This window comes from Nicotiana sylvestris, chromosome 1 (genome assembly GCF_000393655.2).
Source record: "Nicotiana sylvestris chromosome 1, ASM39365v2, whole genome shotgun sequence".
NCBI classification, from domain to species: Eukaryota; Viridiplantae; Streptophyta; class Magnoliopsida; order Solanales; family Solanaceae; genus Nicotiana; species Nicotiana sylvestris.
This window is the reverse complement of record NC_091057.1, coordinates 42,498,894-42,517,618: the sequence shown is the minus strand read 5'-3', so window position 1 is coordinate 42,517,618 and position 18,725 is coordinate 42,498,894. Positions and strand designations below refer to the sequence as shown.

The following is an 18,725-nucleotide window of genomic DNA, read 5'->3' as shown; positions in this document are numbered from 1 at the left end:
TGCTACTATACGAACTCCATATTTGTGATCCTGTGAGAAATGGCTCAAGGGCCAAAACGTTGCACCTCAAATACTCGGGTTTTGTTATCGACAGTCAACACATTCAAATATCTAAACTCGAATTTATAAGACCTCAAAGAGGCATCCCTCGACACAAAGGCCAAGGCCATCATACTCGGGGACTAACCTTTCGGACAAGTTCGAAAGGTTATCGGGAAACAAGTCTAAGAGACGTACCCGAAGGCTACGGCCATATTAAAGACTATGGTCATATAAAAAGGCTACGACCAAAATAATGTGGCTCGAAGACGTCCGAATTCCGCCATAAGTTAAAGGCCTTCAAATACTTTGAAAAATCGGTTAAATAAGGCTACCCTCGGCAAAGCAAATAAAAAAGGATTTCGATAAAATCAGCCCTTGAATAATTTATAGGCTTCGATAATATCAGCCTTCGAAAAAGCCTCAAGAGGTATTAAATTATCTTAACACAAAAGTGTTAAGAAAAAATTGGGTTCTGATCGATTGAACCCTCAAAAAAACCAACGAGTACAAAAAACACATGCCAAGGCATAAAGCAATTTCACTAAGTCTTTGAGTCGAAAAGAGGGAAACATTATAGCCGTTTTAGAGGCCGAATTGGCCCAACTTAAAGAGCCTTAGGGCCGACCTAAAAGAACCTAAAGGGCCAATATAAAAGAGCCTAGAGGCCGATTTAGTAAGCCTAAAGGTCGATACAAATAGGGTTCGAGACTTCGCTCTCACTCAATTCGAACCCAATGGTTCGATTATCCCGAGCCTAAACAAATAATGGCTTGATCATGGCTCGGGGACTCACCATTATCCAGCACGAGCCCGTAAAGTTGTATGCCTAAAAGTTCAAACTTATTCTAACTTGGCCATGGCAATTTCAAAGAAAACATCTGAGATAAAATCTCAAACACACAGTTAAGAAGGATAAAGTCATTGTAAGAATTTTACAAGGCAGGAAACATTGAGAAAACATTCAACGAAATTCTTCTTTTATATATTTGGAAAAAGATATATACAATGGACCGATGAAAGGTCTTACAAAGAACAACAATACAAGAAGAAAGGTAAATCATATTTATACCCTGGGCTGGTCTCTCCCTCGGGAGCAGCTTCCTCTTCGGGCCCAGCTTCATTATTGAACCCACTTTGGCTGCCTTCGGCATCATCATCGGAGGAGAAGGAGGAGACGAGGAACTTGGCGTCAGCTTCGAGTGGTTTTGCTTGGGCTATCTCCTCGGTAAGGTCAAAACCTCGAGCATGGATCTCTTCGAGGGTCTCCCTCCGGGATTGGCACTTGGCCAAATCACTGATCCGTTTCTCCTTGTTGGAGGCTTCCCTTAGTTCCATTTGAGCAGCATCGGCATCCTTTAGGTACACAGCAACAGTTTTATCAGTCGTGGCCTTCACCTTCTCGATCTCGAACCTCGTTTCAGCAACCTCAGCCCCAATTGCAGCAAGTTTGGCCTCGAGCTCATCGATCTTCTTGGCCTGGGCCAGATTTTTCACTTTTACTCCCTAGAGCTGGGTCTCATCCGAGGCCAGATTGGCTAGAGCAGCCTCTTTCTCAGCACTAAGCCGATCCATATTTTCCTTCCATTAGTTGCAGTCGGCCTTAACTTGATCGACCTCCCCTTGAATTTGTCCGATCATATCCAATTTTTGTTGCAACTGAGACACTAAAGTGTTAGCCTCCACAGTCAGGTCAAGTAGACCATATCCTTGCAAAATGATGGTTACTTGCTTGTCTAACCCGACCTCATTTTGACGAGCTTTGGCCAAGTCTGCCCGGAGGTCCTTGAGCTCCTCCTCCTTTTGGCTGCAAAGGAGCCTCAGGGCCTTCCCTTTATCCGAGGACTTCTTGAGCTCGGCCTTAAACCTGGTAATGGCCTACACAGAAAAAGAGATATCAGTTAGTGTAAAAGAAAAAGAAAGAATTGCAACAATAAGAGAAAATCCTTACCCGAGAAAAAAAATGGTGAGCCTTTTCGAAGAGGATAGATGCATCGTTGAGGTCGGCAGCCTCATCGACCCTAGTAAAGTAATCCTTGAAAGGATCCTCTTCACCGGGAACTCGACTCGGGTCAGGCATTTGCAGATCTTGAGCTTCCCTTATTGCCTCCTCAGAATAAGTTGGTAGAGGAGGATAATGACCTATTGTCAAGGCCCTGAGTATATCGCTCAGGGCACTATGTTTAAATCTAGGTATCTCGGTACTTCTCCCCTTCGGTGTGCTTGTTGGAGGCAGGGGAACGATCTCGAACTCAGGTGATTCGGGGTCTTTGCCTATGCTTTTCTTCGGAGCCTCCTCACAATGAGACAGGGTCTCCGATTTGGAAGGCATGACGACTTCAACTGGCTTTCTGGCTCGGGTCACCAGCGCCGACTCTTCGCCCTTGTCCTCTTCTCCGTCATTCAGTTGGTGGATTGAGTCCATGTCCACTTGAATAAGTTTCCTTCTCTGCCTTCGAGCAGGGTCTCTCTTATCTTGAGGGTCATCAGGTTTCGAAGCCCTTTTCCTCTTGTTATCTTTCCCCAATTTTGGAACCGGGGACTCGGTCTCTTCCCCGGACGGGGCTGGCCTCATTTCGGAGACATCTCTAATTCCTTCATAAATTAAACATAGGCATAAGTGAGATAACATCTCCAATAAAAGGGAAAGCATCAAAGACCTGGGAGAAGAACTAACCGTGGTGCTTGGCCTCCCATATGCCCCTCGACAAGTCATGCCATTTGTGCTTGTCATACGAGGAGGCCGCAGCTAATTTACGGACCCAGTCTTCGAGGTCGAGGATCGCATGGGGAATCCAAACAACAACTGCAAAAAAGGTAAAGGCATTACGAAATGCAAAAATAGAATATAAGAAGATATTGGGGAAAGGACTTCACTTACGATTGGGGTTCCATTTCTCTAGGAACGCCATTTTTCCCTCAGGGATGACGTCCGAGGTCCTCACTCAAACAAACCGGCTCATCCATCCTCGGTCCTTATCCTCTTCATTGCTAGCAAAGAAGGCTTTTCTCGATCGACGTTGGAGCTTGATGAACCCTATGTAAAGTTGAGGCCAATACAGTCGGATGAGGTGATTGAGGGTGAACTATAGTCCTTCGGCCTTGCTAGAGAAGTAGCGAAGCATAATCATTATGCGCCAGAAGAAGGGGTGGATCTGGACGAGGGTGACTTGATATCTTTTGCAGAAGTCGATCACGACTGGATTAAGGGGACCAGTGTAAAGGGGTAAGTGTTAACACTTAGGAACCCCTCCACATTAGTGGTAATGCTCTCCTCGGGGTCGGGGATCTGTACCACAACCTCGTCCCCCCAGCCACAGTCTTTCTTCACGGCCTTGAGATGCTTCTTCGTTATCGAACTAATATATCGGGATACATGCTCGTATCAGCCAGGGATTGCGGGGAGATTTTCAATATTCAAGTCTTTCTTTATAATGTAGGGGCCGAGAATAATCTCATGAAGGGTCAGCACCATAAGTTTGGTCGGCCGGGAAGAGGAGGAAGAAGCTTTCTCCTTTTGAGGAACTGTCTTTGAAGTTTTTGCCATTTATTCAAGTTAAAAGAGGTAGAGATAGGCGGAGTTTGGTAATTTCTGACACTAAACGGGAGTAACAGGTGATGAGAGAAAAAAAATGAAGATAGGGAGATATGTAAGAAGTTTGGAGAAGGTTAGAGGATCGAAGTAAAGTTTTTCCGAAATTAAACCTTGTATTTATAGGAAAGCAGCGACAGTTTAACAGCGCTAGTGGTCGACCACCACTGGAGAAGCATTTAATGTTTTGGGGAAGTGAACTGACGGGACGTTCCGGTCATTTCGAGCGCCTACGTCACGGGAATGATGTCACCACCAAGGACTCCGTAAAATCGAGACTCAAGTCGTTTCTTGTCATTTTATTCTAAGAAACGCGGGGACTATCTGTATTCGGTCAAAATCGTATGTCCCCGATTTTGTAGGCTCGAGGGGTCGCATCGAGAACAAGTTCAATATAGATCGAGCTCGAGCTCGAAGGCAGAATATAAGGCTCGAAGATCGAAGTACGCGATGAGCACCGAAGCCTAGTATGACCAATCCCGAGATGATGTCGTTATGGGTTTGTAACAGAAAGAGCAAGATTCCCGCCACATCCCCAAGATCATGGCGTAAATTTCAGAATAGATTTGTACGAGTTAGTACGAATCCGTACCAGGTAGTTAGACAGCTGTCCCAATAAGATTCCTTACTGTAAATAGAAATGTACCTTATTTAGGGTTTCCCTACTATATAAAGGGGACCCCAATCATTTGTAACGATCATCAGTCATTGGCAAACGAATATACTCTCTTGCTTTCTTGTTTATTACTCATCAGAATTGGCTCTTAACTTTACTGTCTTTACTTTACTGTTCTTGAGGACCTACCTCGAGGCCATCACAGCTCGAGGTCAAGATTGGCTTAAGCGTTGGTTTGATTTAGCTTACGTCTTTAATTTATACGTTTGTTTTCTTGGTTATTAACTAATATTGAATTAAATCGCATATCTTTAAAATCATAAACAAGTTTAATTGTTACTCGTATTTTCGAGATAAACAATGCTATTACGGATCACTTACTATGGTATTCACTCATTAAAAAATGCTGAAGAAAAATAATATTAAAAGCCAAAATTTTGATAATTATAGCTGCAGTAAATATTGCTTTTTATAAGTTGTATAAAACTTCTAAAAAACGAAATAATATAGAATCAACAACAATAGCATACCTAATGTGATTTCATGTGGGGAATTTGGGAAGGGCAGGATATACGTTGACCTTACCTCTACTTTGTGTGACGCAAAAAGATTATTTTCAATAAATCATTGGCTCAAAACAAGAATTTTCTAAACATACTTTAAAAATACAAGAATATAAAAGTTGTGATGCAAATAATGAAGGGAAAAAAAAAGAAAAGTATTGCCAACAAAAACAGTACAGAGATCCAAATTAAAGTAAAAGAAATTAAACAACAGTAGTAATAAATTGACGAATAAGATATAATGCTAGAATACTAATAATAATACTGATAAATAGAAGATGGAGCAAAAAAAAAAATAGAAGATGGAGCAGATAAGATACTATAACCTAGAACTATATTTTTCCATAGAAAAGCGAGATATCAATCGATTATCTACTAATCTTCTATCCTAATCGTCGAGCTCCAAGGTATTTTTTGGTGATGTGTCGTGTTTTGTCTAATCTGCTCACCTAAGTTCTTCCTTGACTACCTCTACCTCTCTTTAGACCTATAACTGCAAACCTCCGCACTCTTACTGGGGAATTTGTGCTCCTCCTCTCTTCACATATTCAAACCATATCAGATTCATTTCTCGTGTTTTATCCCAACGACGATAGAATAGTATAGAACGAAAATAATTGTAAATCGGAGAGAGTAGTTATGTCTTTGTCATAAATGAAAATACATTAATGGAATTAAGTAACCGGATCACTAAAGCAACTTTAAACAGCAAACTTAACTACTTTCATAATTCAACGAACCTAACAAACCTTTTCCATTTCATTTCACTTCTAATTAACAAACATTCCACTGTGTTCACGCGGGAAGATCTAAGGGCATTTCAGTCATTTAGGCAATCCCGCGTCAACAATGGCGTATTATAGTTATAGATTTCCAATATCACATTATTCTGCAACTGTCACTACTAAAACCACCTTACCTAAACTCTTCCTTTTCCACCGAAACCAACAAGAACTTTCCTTGTTCCTTCTTCCTCTTTATATATACATATTCACATCACCTATTTTTCTGTGTGCTATCTTTTTCTACATTTTAATTTCTATAATGGATAACGATAGCCCAAGTATGCTTCACGATCCGTTAATTAATTCATCATCCAAAGGCTATGCATTAAGCGGGAAGATAATGCTAAGCGCTATTGTTATATTATTCGCCGTTGTTGTTTTTATGGTGGGTCTTCATCTTTATGCTCGTTGGTACCTTCTCCGTCAGCGCCGCCGTGAAATCCTCCGCCGCCGTAGGATCCACCATCGCCGTACCCATATAGTGTTCTACGTTGATAATCCTACTTCTGGTTTATCTGATGCGAACCAGGGTTTAGAACCGTCGGTTCTTAACTCGCTACCGGCTTTTGTTTATTCATCGAAGACTCACCCTGAACCGCTGGAATGTGCCGTTTGTTTATCGGAATTCGAGGAGAATGAAAATGGCCGTGTTTTGCCTAAGTGTAATCACTCTTTTCATTTGGAGTGTATTGATATGTGGTTTCATTCTCATTCTACTTGCCCTCTTTGTCGGTCTCCGGTGGAACCGGTAACCGAACCGGGTGAGAACCGGGCTGAGGCAGCAGTAACGGTGAATGAAGCAGCTGAACCGGGTTCGAGTTCCGGTTTCTGCAACACGTGTCAGCACCAGGAGGGAGAGAATAGTAGTGTTAATACGACGTCGTTAGGTGGTCGGAGAAAAGGATTGGATCTTACGGGAGTGAGAATTGAGGTACCAAGGAACGAGTTAGAAGACGAGCTGGAAATGGGACTCAGACTGAGTTCACCGGCGAGTCAATCGAGGTCACCGGCGGCTCGATTATTATCTTTGAAAAGAATACTAAGTATGAACAGGAAAACGCCCACCGGAGCTAGCCATTCACCTCGGGCCGGAACGAGTTGCGCCGCCGAGTTGGATTTAGAAAGCGGTGGAACTCAGTTGCAGCCTCGGGCACAGACACCTAGGTAGGTGATAATTGAGGAATTTAAAAAATGTCACGCTGATGGCGTGGCAGAGAAAAAAGACAGGAAGACAAGAATGACGGACTGTCAGAAAACTCAAATGAATGTCCTATTACACGTGGCACCTGATGTCGACGTGGCATGTGCTAAAATGGAGGGATTCCCTTTTTTACGCAGTCATAGCGGACTTGGGCCTTGAAATTGGGGAATTATTTGACTTGTATATATGTGTAGGGTTAGAGATGCGCGACTTGTAAAGTATGACGTGCAAGAGTCAAATGACAAATGTGTTTATTGCTAAATTCGTTGAATTCATTTTTTTTTTTCCTTATCTAAAGTATTTGAAACTTTATGCTACATTCCAAATTACCTTCTTCATTGGAGTTGTTCAAGGTGAAAATATCTATTGATGTTCGGTTTATCTATCAAATTATATATATAAACTTATTATGATTAAAAAATAAACTGAGATAAGAATACACATTAGTTAACTATGAGAAAAAGATTTTAAAAAAGAAACTATGTGTCAATTAAAGTTCACTAGTATACTATATTGCAAATTACTTGCTTCACTTTAAACTGGATTTTATTAATTTAATGTGTTGCGAAATACTTACTCCATTTGGACTAAAATTTTAGACTAACTAGCTAAGTACTCGTCGATTTCTTTTGATTATTTCTCTACTCGTCAATATTTCCTGCTTTAAATCTTCTATTATCTAATTTAAGATACATTTTGATTTGTTTTAGCTAAGCTTTCTGACATTAATATGGGGGATAAGCATTAACGTGTTATACCTTCTGTTGGTTTATCGATATCATTTTATCGATTTTTCGATTTCGATTTCGAAATTTTCCTTATCGAGTTATCGATTTCGATTTCGATTTTGTCCTCTTCGGTTAAATATACTTAAAAAAAAAAGTAACTCTTATTCTATAATCTCCTTTCCTTTACCCTAAGTCTCTAACCCTATTATTTCATCTACCACGTTTAAGGAATGATCATATTTAAAGCTCAAAGGAATGAATTTCAAATTAATGGAAAATACAATTAGTTGTGATGATGTATTTTTTTTTATATACTGTTGGAGTGTTGGTGGCATACATTTGATCCCTTACTTTAGTTTCGTTTCATATGCTTGTTGACACAATTTTTATGTTATAAATGGTGTTCGTCTTATTTTAACTTCTTTTTGTCCATATTAATTAGGCATGTTTATAGCGATATACTTTCCATGGAATCCTGCAAATTTTCTTATTGGTGTAATCGATAACCAAATCGATAAGCCCCAAAAATCGATAAATCGAAATCGAAAAAATCGAAACCTTATTGAAACGATAACGATAAGCATATGTACAAATCGATAATCGATAAGTAATTATCAATAAGGGTCAAAATCGAATCGATAAATCGAATGCACACCCCTAACCATTGGGGCACCAAATAAGAATGTTCTATTTCTTTTATCAATATTTTATTTTCTAGGAGCTTTTACGTTGTTTTTTTTTAGTATAAGCAGCGGTATATTCTGAGTTTAAACTAAATGGATTTTAAAGTTTTTTTTTTTTTAAATATGGATTCAAAAGTTAAATCTTCAAACCACTCGAGGAGTCTCTCTTACTTTCCCCCATTTTAGGATTAGAAAGAAGACAATAAGCCCGTTAACAGTGAAGCTTTCGCTTTTGGCAGCTGTTAGGCAAATAATATTGTGCCAAGAGTCTGCACCTATATAGTGGGGGAGCGTAAAGCTGAGTTGATTAGCGAATATGGCCGACTTTTTTTTCGTATGCATGTGGAGGAAACCTGACGTGTTTACAAATTTTTACAAGCCAGAAAACGAATGTGTTCAACTCCCAATATTCTAAGTGCGCCTCTATATAAGCCGGCTTATTGATAGGCAACATCCTCTAAAGGCAACTTGAATCAGTAACTTGAAACTCAAGACTTAGAACTAATATATACTATATATCCGACTACAGCCACAAGTGATTTTACATATTTTAAAAGTTACATTAATTGTACTGAAGCATAACCAGTATACGTGATTAATTTCATCTTTTGGGCCTCACTTACAAAAGAAAATTATTGATATTTCTTTTTACTCAAAATATTAGAAGTAATTTTGCGATTTATTTAGTAAACACGATCCAAGAAGATGATATGTTCAGAAAGTATAGCTGCTAAAATCTGAATAGTCAAAGCAAGGAACCAATCAGAAATGTGGAAGTCAATTATTATACATCTAACAGTTGCGTTTGAATATCGCGACATGTTGCTCACGTTACTAACGTGACACCAACCACTCCACCATTATTGGGTTGTAGAATTTATTAATGAATTCACACTTAATACACCCACGCTAAATGCATTCAAATATACACACGCCGTGGATTCAAGATTAATTAACTTTTATTTGTTTAAGTTCGAAATTTTACCAGTCTTAGCGGCCAAGCTTCTTTTTGGTCAAAAGTGTTTTTTTTTTTGCCAAAAGTATTTTTGGCCAAAAATTGAGATGTTTGGCCAAACTTAAAAAGTGCTTTTAACAAGAAGCAGAAAAAAGTAGTTTCTCTCCAAAAACACTTTTGAGAAAAATACACTTAGAAAAAAGATTGGCCAAACACTAATCGCTGCTCAGAAGTGATTTTCAAACTAATTAGCCAAACACAAACTGCTTCTCACCAAAAATACTTTTGAGAAAAACACTTTTGAAAAAAAAAACACTTTTCAAAATAAGCTGATTTTTGCAGCTTGGCCAAACGGACTATTAGTTCAAATAACATTATAATTGGCAAAATACCTTAAATCACCCCTAAACTTGGCTCAGATAATTAGTATCCTCCCCAATCTATGCTCGGTTTTAATTACCCCCATCAACTTGACCTTTTGAGAGTCATTACCTCCAAGACGCTGATGTGGTAAAAAGTGTGGGTGCACTCACCTGCCACGTAGATTTTTCTGTATATCTGGCATTTTTTTGAAAAATAAAATATATTTTTACCTTATTAAGAATATTACTTTTTTAGATAATTTTTTCCGAATACAATTTATAATAAAATTTGGATAGAACTACATTATTTAGGCTAAATATTTTTATTTGGCCAAAAATAATAAAGTTTTAGTTAATCGTTTTTTGAATTTGACCTGAAAATAAAGATTTATACAATTGAAATAAATAGTCAAGTCATCTAAAAAGTTACAAAAAATACATAGTTTGAAATTGCAGTATAATGAAAATGATTCGTTTTATTTCTTGCAATTGTACACTCTTTTTATTTATTCTTTTGATGCAATGACTATTTATTTCAACTGTGTATTTTTACTTTTTTAGGTAAAATTTGTAAAAAATATATTTTTAGAGCACCATAATTTAGAGCTATATAAAAAATTATTGCCAAAATAATTAATTTCAAACTATGTATTTTTTTTAACTTTTTAGATGCCTTGACTATTTATTTCAATTGTATAAATCTTTATTTTCAGGTCAAATTCAAAAAAAGATTAACTAAAACTTTATTATTTTTGGCCAAATAAAAATATTTAACCTAAATAATGTAGTTCTATCCAAATTTTATTATAAATTGTATTCGAAAAAAATTATTTAAAAAAGTAATATTCTTAAAAAGGTAAAAATATATTTTCAAAAAAATGTCACATATACAAAAAAATCCATGTGGCAGGCGAGTGCACCCACACTTTTTGCCACATCAGCGTCTAGGGGGTAATGGCTCTCAAAAGGCCAAGTTGAGGGGGGTAATTAAGACCATACATAGTTCGGGGAGGATACTAATAATCTAAGCCAAGTTTAGGGGTGGTTTAAGATATTTTGCCCATTATAATTTGGTGAGCCAAATATTTTATCATTTGAAGATTTTTTTAATTCTTTCTTGATTGTAGAAAATCGCGGCTTATAAATTGAAACATAATATTTCATTTGTTTCAATTTATATGCTAGTTTTTCTAATACAAGATACTCCATAATATTGACACTATTAATTCCAAAATGTTTTCCCTACTATATAATGCTCAGAATTTTTGTAATTCAATCTGTCAAATTACAAACTATCTTTTGAATATGTATTTTAATATTTTCTTCTACTTAAGCTATAAAATATACTAGTAAAGATGTCCAAGTTCACACAAATTAAATAGGGTATTATCACTTTTAGCCGCGCCAAAAACCATTTACATTTGGTAGCCGAAAAGTGTATAAAACTTGTATAATTTTTGTATATAACATACAGAATGTATATATACAAAAAATATACAAATTTTATATATATTTTCGACTATTATTTTTTACCTCGGCTATACAATGTTATTTTTCGAGTTAAATACTTCCACCCTTCTACTCAAAACCCTGTCATTCCTTTGAGATAGAAAGAGTAGTTTTGACATTTCCATAGTTCTGAAATGTTAATATTACTTAAAAAACTTAATTAGTTAAATGAATTTTTTTGACATTTCACGCTTACATTCTTTCTTTTAATAGCTCGATCAAGTTGAAAAATGTGAATAGCAAGTAAATTTTGACGCTTGTAAAGGAAGTGGAAAGAAAATATTAAAAAGGATTAGTCACTCAAGAGTTGCAGACACACCTGCACGGATTACAGGTGACGGTTACAAGAACGGCGGAGGTGCTAACAATACCCGACGGGCAGGGACAGACAATTGTATTGATAATGTCAGAGGTGGCTTCAACATTTTCTTGAAGTGAACATGATTTTGAGACGACTCAAACAGAAAGGTAGATGTTCAACTTGCACGGAGGAAATAAATAGTACTCAATACATCCATGTCAAGATCAAGAAAACATAAATACTGTGACACTAGTATAAGAGTGACTCTTCGTTGGCTGAATAAACCACCTGGATCACACACACAGATACACACACACACTCTCTCTCACTCATTGTATCAGCTGTAGTTCACATATCCCAGACGGGGAAAAAAACCAATGGTTACCATTGCAACAATTGTAACCATTTCTGGAACGTAAGTCTTGAGAAAGTTAAACTTGAGCTTCTGTAGAAACAATGGTTACCATTCGTTTGTTGGTTTAATCTATTTAGCCTACATACACACACTAGGTACATAACTGGAAACTCTTGACATATTACACTCGTTTCTCCATGGAAATGATCAACTTAAAGTTAGCTCTGCAACACCTAAAAAACGGTTACAGTCGTCCTTGCTAAGCACAACACTGAGCCTAATTAAGTTAAGAAGAAATAGTACAAAATTTCAGCAGCCAATTGGTTATTAGTTTTCTGGGGAAAAAATTGGTTATCATTTATCATTACAAGTACATCTTGTGAGAGAGAGAAGATTGGCATACATGACAGTAGAGGATATACATCACAATGCAGTATGCAATTCAACTGGTTCCACTATTCTGGACTTCCTTCTTTTTTTGCTCTCAGGCGTGCACCTAGTTCCGCTAACCTTTCCAAACTTCAGTGCAAATCTGCAAGATGAATTGGGTGCTGAAGGCGATGAGCCAAAGGGTGCTTGGTTTTCTTTACCTTTGTTCTTTCGCTTTCTAATGTTCCGATTGGAAATGGAAGAGTTTGCTCTCTCTTTCGGAGACTGAAGCTGCATCTTCGCCCTATTATCACGCCTAAGGAGTCGAACATAGAAGGGATTCACAGCTGTGTAACAAGTGAACTCATTTGTTCTACCCTTTTCCAAATCAACATCACCATTATTTACCTGCAAGATTTTATTCAATAAACAAGAACATAAAAGGATAATACTGCCCATAGAAGCCACTGGCGAAAAAGAGAACTTTATGTTCTTCTATCTATTTTAAGCTAAAGCTGACTCAAAGTTGTAATTCCTCGACAAGGGATTATACCAATTGCAGAAGTGCAGAAAATGTTCGAGCAACCTCATGCTTCTTTTGGCCCATGACAACATCAGAAAAGGACATTGAGTTTGTACTATTCCCTTCCAGCGATAACTTGCGCAAAACCCGAGCCCCATATTCAGCAATATCAAAGGGTGGATGTGAGTCCTGTATGCAAACACTGGAGCATTAAGAGCCTTAACTCAACAGAGAACATAAGAATGGGTACTGTTGGACTACATACTTGTTCCTCCAAGTTCTGCTCAATTCTCCTGCTCCATGTTGAAACTCGAGCAGCCAGTTCACTCTGCTTTTCAGTTTCAGCAAGGTTATCTAGAAGAGCATCCTAGACAAAACATTAGGTTACAAAGATGATCAGTCAAGACCAAAAAAAGATCCAAATAAGTAGCAAATAACATTTTTATGAATTTTTGGGAAACTAATAAGCCATTGTGGTCAAAGGAGAAAAGCACGAAAATGTGTCAAGGCCTAAAGGAAATTTAAGTGCAATTTCAGAGCAAATATTTTAGTAATAAAGGAGCAAACGAAAAAGATACTCCCTCCATTGATACTTCATTGTTAGTTTATAGAACTTTAAGTGTGAATTTAGAGCGCATGCTTTCCTAAAGAACGAGCAAACACAAAACATATGCCTCCATTGATACTTCATCTTTAGTATGTTCTAAAACTAGACACGTTTCAATATTTGAGAGCTCTTTAACCTTTGCATTTGCGCTTAATGAAATGCTCTAATGGTTTCTTTTATTTCCCAAAAACAAATCTCTAATGGGGTGACATGACATGTTGAAAACCACTAGAGATATTTTTGGTTTGTTATATTTTTAACTTATGAGCTTTCCTTTATAAATTTCTGTTTCGAATCAAATACCATCACAACAGATAAATCAGACGAAGCAAATATATATATGTAATACAGGAAAACAAGATGTAAAATGCAAACGCAATTATATGGACAATGAATTGAAAGAACTTGCCATTAAGTGAATTATGCAAACTAAAAACCATACAAATCAAATTCAAAACCCCTTAAAGTTTCTTATTTAGATGCATGTTTAGTACTCCTTTTGTCCCAATTTATGTGGCACACTTTCCTTTTTAATCTGTCCCAAAAAGGATATCGACTTTCTATATTTAGAAATAATTTGAATTTAGAATTCCCTTTTGACCGTGAATTGAGATGATTTATAGCCACACAAATGCCTAAAACTTGGTTTGGACCACAAATTTCCAGTCTTTCTTTATTTCTTTATTTCTTAGTTTCCGTGCCCGGTCAAATGATGCCACATAAATTGGGACAGAGTGAGTAACCACCTTTCTTATATTAAAGGTCTAATTTCATGATCTTCATAACTAACTTGTTCATCCATAAGATTTCTTTTAACAATTAACATATGCTTTGCCAGCTATATTTCCTTGTCTAGTGGTACCCTTCTCAAGATGAAGTTCTTGGACAAAGGCAGACGGCTTAATGTCTTTGGTGCTAGCATAGTTGCATTAAAGTACCACATAAGCGAGACGAAGCACCCCAGTTACAATGCTGGATTCAAGGATTAAACAATGCCTTTAACAACACCATGATAAGACGTTTAGACGCCATGTTAGTGAATCGCCATCTTGTCCCATTTTGGATTGAAAAGATAGTGTAAGTTTATAAGGATGAAAACCCCATAGATGCTTGGACCTAAAGTGACGCAGTGCGCCGAGTTGCAGTTTGGGGGGGGGGGGGGGGTTTACAAGCTAGCAAAAATAACGTAAAAAAATAAATTTAACAACATTATTTTCTGCATCACAAATTTTTAAAAAATTAGCATTTTTATTCTTACTAAGTGGGAGCGACAAAGATCTTCAAGGTTTGCATGAGCATCGGGATATTCATGAGCACCACTGTCAAAGGGTGAACCATAATCTTTTTGCTGCAGAATGAGAATATATGAGCATAACTTGTCCATGCCAGATTGAGCCAGCTTGAATACACATTTATAAAATTGTAAAACAGCCTATGTAGTTTACCAAACCTTTTCACCGTGTTGAGTTACATCCTCATTCGCATCTGCCAATTCTGGTACGTCATAATCAGGTTGCCCAAAATCATGATCTCCACTATCATATTCATTTTCTTCATTGTTTTCCTTAGAACTAAACAGGTCATCATAATCTTCGTTCACCCCCCTAATAAGTGATTCTCGCAGCTGCAAAAAGAAACTCAATACAATGAAACAATTTGGACATGCAATATTACACACAAATACAAGATCAATAAACAAAACCTTCTCATAAGGAGGAGATTGTGAGTCTCCCTGCTTTTTCATGGCACAATAATTTTTCTCCCATATATCATTTAGATCTGAACTGATGGTACCATGTAATCTTGCAAGTGTAAACTCTGTAGCCAAAGATGCACGTTTTCTGGAATCCACACCCTGCCTTTTATTAAAATTAACTGCTTGAATGCATGAAATCTATATATTAGATCACAAAATTAACAGTTAAAGAGAAGCACATAATAGGAAAGGAAGCTTTGCAACCTTTTCTGTAAGGTTTTACTTTCAAATTGCCAGGTTCATGGGGATTCAAGGGTTTCCATGAGTCTTCATCGTCAGAGTTATCTGAACCTCTAGGTTCTGGGTATCCATCGTCACCTCCATGTCCATCCTCGTAATTATCAGGCATATCACAATTACCATTTTCGTAATTATCAGGCATGTCACGATCACCATTATAACTTGCAGGACCAAACTCAGGCTCAACCCTTGGTGACATACAAAAATTAGCATCGTGGCTCTTTTGAGCTGAAAACTTGTTGGCGGTGCCCTCAGTAACTCTAGTGGGAGAGAGAAAGCTCTTTCGATGTTTGGAACCTACAGAGCCACCCCTGCAGCTATTGTTTAGCCCCTTCCCCGCAATATCATCGTTGTTCAAAAAATCTACTGCTACAGCATCACAGGAGTCCAACAGAATAAAATCTTGGTAAAGATCACAAGTGGCTAGCTGCAAGTAATAATATAACTACTTAATATAACAGCAACTTTACTTATACTGCAGACAGAAACAGTACCATACCAAGTAAGACTCTAGTTCTCCTGAATCTCCAGTAGAGTCCAGACAATCACCTTCACGGACAACCAGATTTGCAGGGGCTTTCACTAACTGGGTCAGTGAAGAATCCCTATGGGCACTATCGAGCATGTTCTTTGCTTCCACTGCGAAACAAAATTTATAAAGATGATGGTGAAGATGGTGATTTTGAATTGTAGTTATTCAACCAAACAGCAGAGAAATAAAGAACTACCAGGGATTTCTTCTGAGACCCAGAATGGATCATTCTCTTCATCATTAGCATTTTCCTCTGCCTGTGATGATGCACTTTCTGGGTGGTCCTGCTCGCTGATTTTATGGACAATATGACATTACTGGTTTTCAGTTTTTAGTATATAAGCACTGGATAAGTATTATGAGCTGTACTGCAATCCTTTTTTCTTCGCAGTTAAATACATAATGTATCAACAACCAGTTAGATGAATTATTTTCCAGCAGCCTGCCCTCAAGATTGGAACCAAATTAATACCTTCGTCACATTTTTATATGGCACAACTGTGTTTGGCATGTAGTGTAAAATATTAATTTTGGTTATGTATCATATAGGTGGCAGTGGTATCTAATAACATCAAAGTTTAACTTGGAGTAATTGAATTCTTAAAATTTGTGAAACTTGTGTAGAAACAATTATTAGTAAAACCCTGACAATCCTTTTCAGATGTCTCAAAAAGGAAAAAGATGATACATAGATGGGGATGGAAGAGTAATGAGAATGGTATCCTTGTGAAAAGCATTTGCTGTAATCAGATCTTGCAAGAGCTTCAATTCTTACTTTTTCGAGAGAGACACTTATAAAGTGCCATAACACTTGACACTTGTCTCTGAAACACCATTGCTCCTCCTAACTCCAGTTAGTTCAGATCGCCTCGCACAAGTTTTCGTGTAAGACTTCAATATAACTTGTTTCTTAATTCCTCAGTGGACATACCCACTATTAAAAATATAGGTAAACATCAATAACCTAGAGAAACAACCTAAATTTCAGACCAAAAGTATGAGGAATGTCATCAAGATGCTGTAATGTGCACATCTCATTGTGACCACTGACCACCGATCATATCAATACAACTCTCCCAATTGATTATCTACGGGTTGGAACTTAAATTCAACTAACCAGTGTAGGAAAAGGTTCTACTCATGAATACTATGAAATTCAAGGAAGCTCTAGTAGTAGTTTCAATAAATTCAAGTTCATGATCAGATTGTTTAACAGCTATCATAACACTCCTAATGTGTTACTAACTGTTGAAGGACCTAACAGTCACAGCAGCTAATCCCATAATGAAGCTCAAGCAGAGCTAACTAACCCCATATAAAAAAATGCAGTGCGCGACTGATCTTTTACATGGTAAAGGAAGACAAAAAGAGCCACGGAATTAAATTTTAAAACTGTTTACCACCCAACAAAAAAAACCAGTTTTACTTAAAATAATCAAAAGAAAGAGAGAACCTTTTCTGTGTAATGAACTCCAAGGCATGTAATACCAATGAATATAGGTATTCAACCTTCCTGCTGTAAACCTGAACTGATCCCTGAAGAAGCAATGCAGCTACGCGTCCCAAACAATTAAAACAGAAACATTAATACTACAACATTGCAAATTTCTTCATTTTCTTGAAATAAAAATTACATATTTAGGAACCACATGAAATAGGAAATATTATTACGCTGAAAATAAAAAGTACCAACCTTCAGCAAAATTGACAGAAAGGCAATGAGCATCATCAGCAATTTCACCAGAACAGATTTTAAGCAAATAGTCTTCTAAATTTTTGGCCACGTCAACCCCCCAATTCGATTCGAGGTCTCGATGTGGCTGTAAATTATGAAACCCGCTGCTGCTCGGTTCTTCTTGCTCTTTTCTCATCTTATGAGAAATCCAACAGCAAAAAGATTCATTAGGAAACCCTAAATTCTTATATTTGGAGCACCCAAATGCAAAAAAAGAATAACCTATTTTCAACAAGGAGGTGAATTCAGATCTAGCAATTACGGTGACCAAATTGAAGCTTTTGAAAGAGAGTAATAGAGGAATCGCCGGAGAGCCACCGGAAATTGAGAGTTCAGTGTGAGTGAGAGTAAGAGAAGAGGAGGTTCAAATTTTTTGGGTTTATTTTTTCCCGCTCCAAGATGTGAATATGGAGTTTAACCAAAATGGGCCATGGGCCTACTAAAGTCCATTTTCGTTTACTCCAGTTCACTAAAGCCCAAATAGTTTGGGTTATATGTAGAAATGATACCAGTAAGGGTGTACCATGAAAACCGACAAATCGCACCAACCCGATAATCCGAGTCAAAATCGAGAAAAAAATCCGACTATGGTTTGGTTTGATTTGGTTTGGTATTGGAAAAAAAAATCCGATCATAATTGGTTTGGTTTGGTTTTAACTAAAGAAAGTCAAACCGAAACTAAACCAGCCCGACATTACATATATAAAATTTTTAGATATATTTAATATATAAATATACTTATTGTGATGTAATTTATAAATATTTCTTAAAATATTTCATAATTTTATCTTTTGAGGTACTATTTCAGGGTTGGACTTAGAACTTTTGAATGTTCTTATTTAATTTACTAAGTTTTATAGCCATAAACATTAGTTCCCAAATTAAATAGTGCTAACAAAAGCTCAAACCAAACTCAAATCAATACTAATACTAACAAAAAACATTCAATTCAATACTACGAACGGGAATGTATTGAATATCTATTTTTTGTTTTGCAATAATTTAGATAAAAATATATAACATATTTTTATTTTTTCTTTAGCGTTTAGTCATGTAATTAATACTCCCTTATTAGTCTACTTATTTTAGTATGATTTAGCACTTTTAGATTATGTTTATTTTTATTATGGCTTTTTAATTAGCAATATTTATATTACATAATTTTATTGTCTTTATTGTTGAATATTTTAGGATAATGACATGACATATCTCATATTTTGTATTATTTTCTTGGAAAATACTTTATATAGTTGTATCTTACTAGGACTAAAGAA

General features: G+C 36.9%; 3 protein-coding genes across 3 annotated transcripts; 1 reads left to right on the top strand and 2 right to left on the bottom strand.

Moving 5' to 3' along the window:
- Nucleotides 1–1,065: 1,065 nt before the first annotated feature.
- LOC138869379 (uncharacterized) lies at nucleotides 1,066–2,614 on the bottom strand. Its single transcript, XM_070146995.1, has 3 exons — nucleotides 1,991–2,614; nucleotides 1,648–1,917; nucleotides 1,066–1,518 (listed from the first exon to the last, which is right to left on the bottom strand). The coding sequence occupies exons 1-3, from the start codon at nucleotides 2,612–2,614 to the stop codon at nucleotides 1,066–1,068; spliced, it is 1,347 nt and encodes a 448-aa protein (XP_070003096.1).
- A 3,087-nt stretch (nucleotides 2,615–5,701) lies between these two features.
- Nucleotides 5,702–7,134, top strand: LOC104239056 (RING-H2 finger protein ATL2-like). The gene has a single exon (XM_009793587.2). It carries the CDS (start codon nucleotides 5,855–5,857, stop codon nucleotides 6,761–6,763), a length of 909 nt encoding a protein of 302 aa, XP_009791889.1. The 5' UTR covers nucleotides 5,702–5,854; the 3' UTR covers nucleotides 6,764–7,134.
- A 4,852-nt stretch (nucleotides 7,135–11,986) lies between these two features.
- Nucleotides 11,987–17,815, bottom strand: LOC104239055 (condensin-2 complex subunit H2-like). Its single transcript, XM_009793586.2, has 11 exons — nucleotides 17,410–17,815; nucleotides 17,170–17,269; nucleotides 15,913–16,007; nucleotides 15,684–15,823; nucleotides 15,149–15,611; nucleotides 14,891–15,063; nucleotides 14,639–14,812; nucleotides 14,447–14,536; nucleotides 12,847–12,948; nucleotides 12,612–12,770; nucleotides 11,987–12,466 (listed from the first exon to the last, which is right to left on the bottom strand). The coding sequence occupies exons 1-11, from the start codon at nucleotides 17,585–17,587 to the stop codon at nucleotides 12,113–12,115; spliced, it is 2,028 nt and encodes a 675-aa protein (XP_009791888.1). The 5' UTR covers nucleotides 17,588–17,815; the 3' UTR covers nucleotides 11,987–12,112.
- Between the last annotated feature and the right edge of the window lie 910 nt (nucleotides 17,816–18,725).

Bases quoted from the DNA above. Each gene is read 5' to 3' on its own strand.
- LOC104239055 (XM_009793586.2), bottom strand. From the start codon at position 17,587: ATGAGAAAAGAGCAAGAAGAACCGAGCAGCAGCGGGTTTCATAATTTA. The intron at 12,949-14,446 runs GTAAGAATAAAA...TGTTTTGTCTAG, and splicing joins ATCTTTGTCGCTCCCACTTA to GATGCTCTTCTAGATAACCT. The intron at 12,467-12,611 runs GTATAATCCCTT...AAAATCTTGCAG, and splicing joins TTTCTGCACTTCTGCAATTG to GTAAATAATGGTGATGTTGA.
- LOC104239056 (XM_009793587.2), top strand. From the start codon at position 5,855: ATGGATAACGATAGCCCAAGTATGCTTCACGATCCGTTAATTAATTCA.
- LOC138869379 (XM_070146995.1), bottom strand. From the start codon at position 2,614: ATGAGGCCAGCCCCGTCCGGGGAAGAGACCGAGTCCCCGGTTCCAAAA. The intron at 1,918-1,990 runs GTAAGGATTTTC...TTTTCTGTGTAG, and splicing joins CTCACCATTTTTTTTCTCGG to GCCATTACCAGGTTTAAGGC. The intron at 1,519-1,647 runs GTTAAGGCCGAC...AATCTGGCCCAG, and splicing joins TTCAAGGGGAGGTCGATCAA to GCCAAGAAGATCGATGAGCT.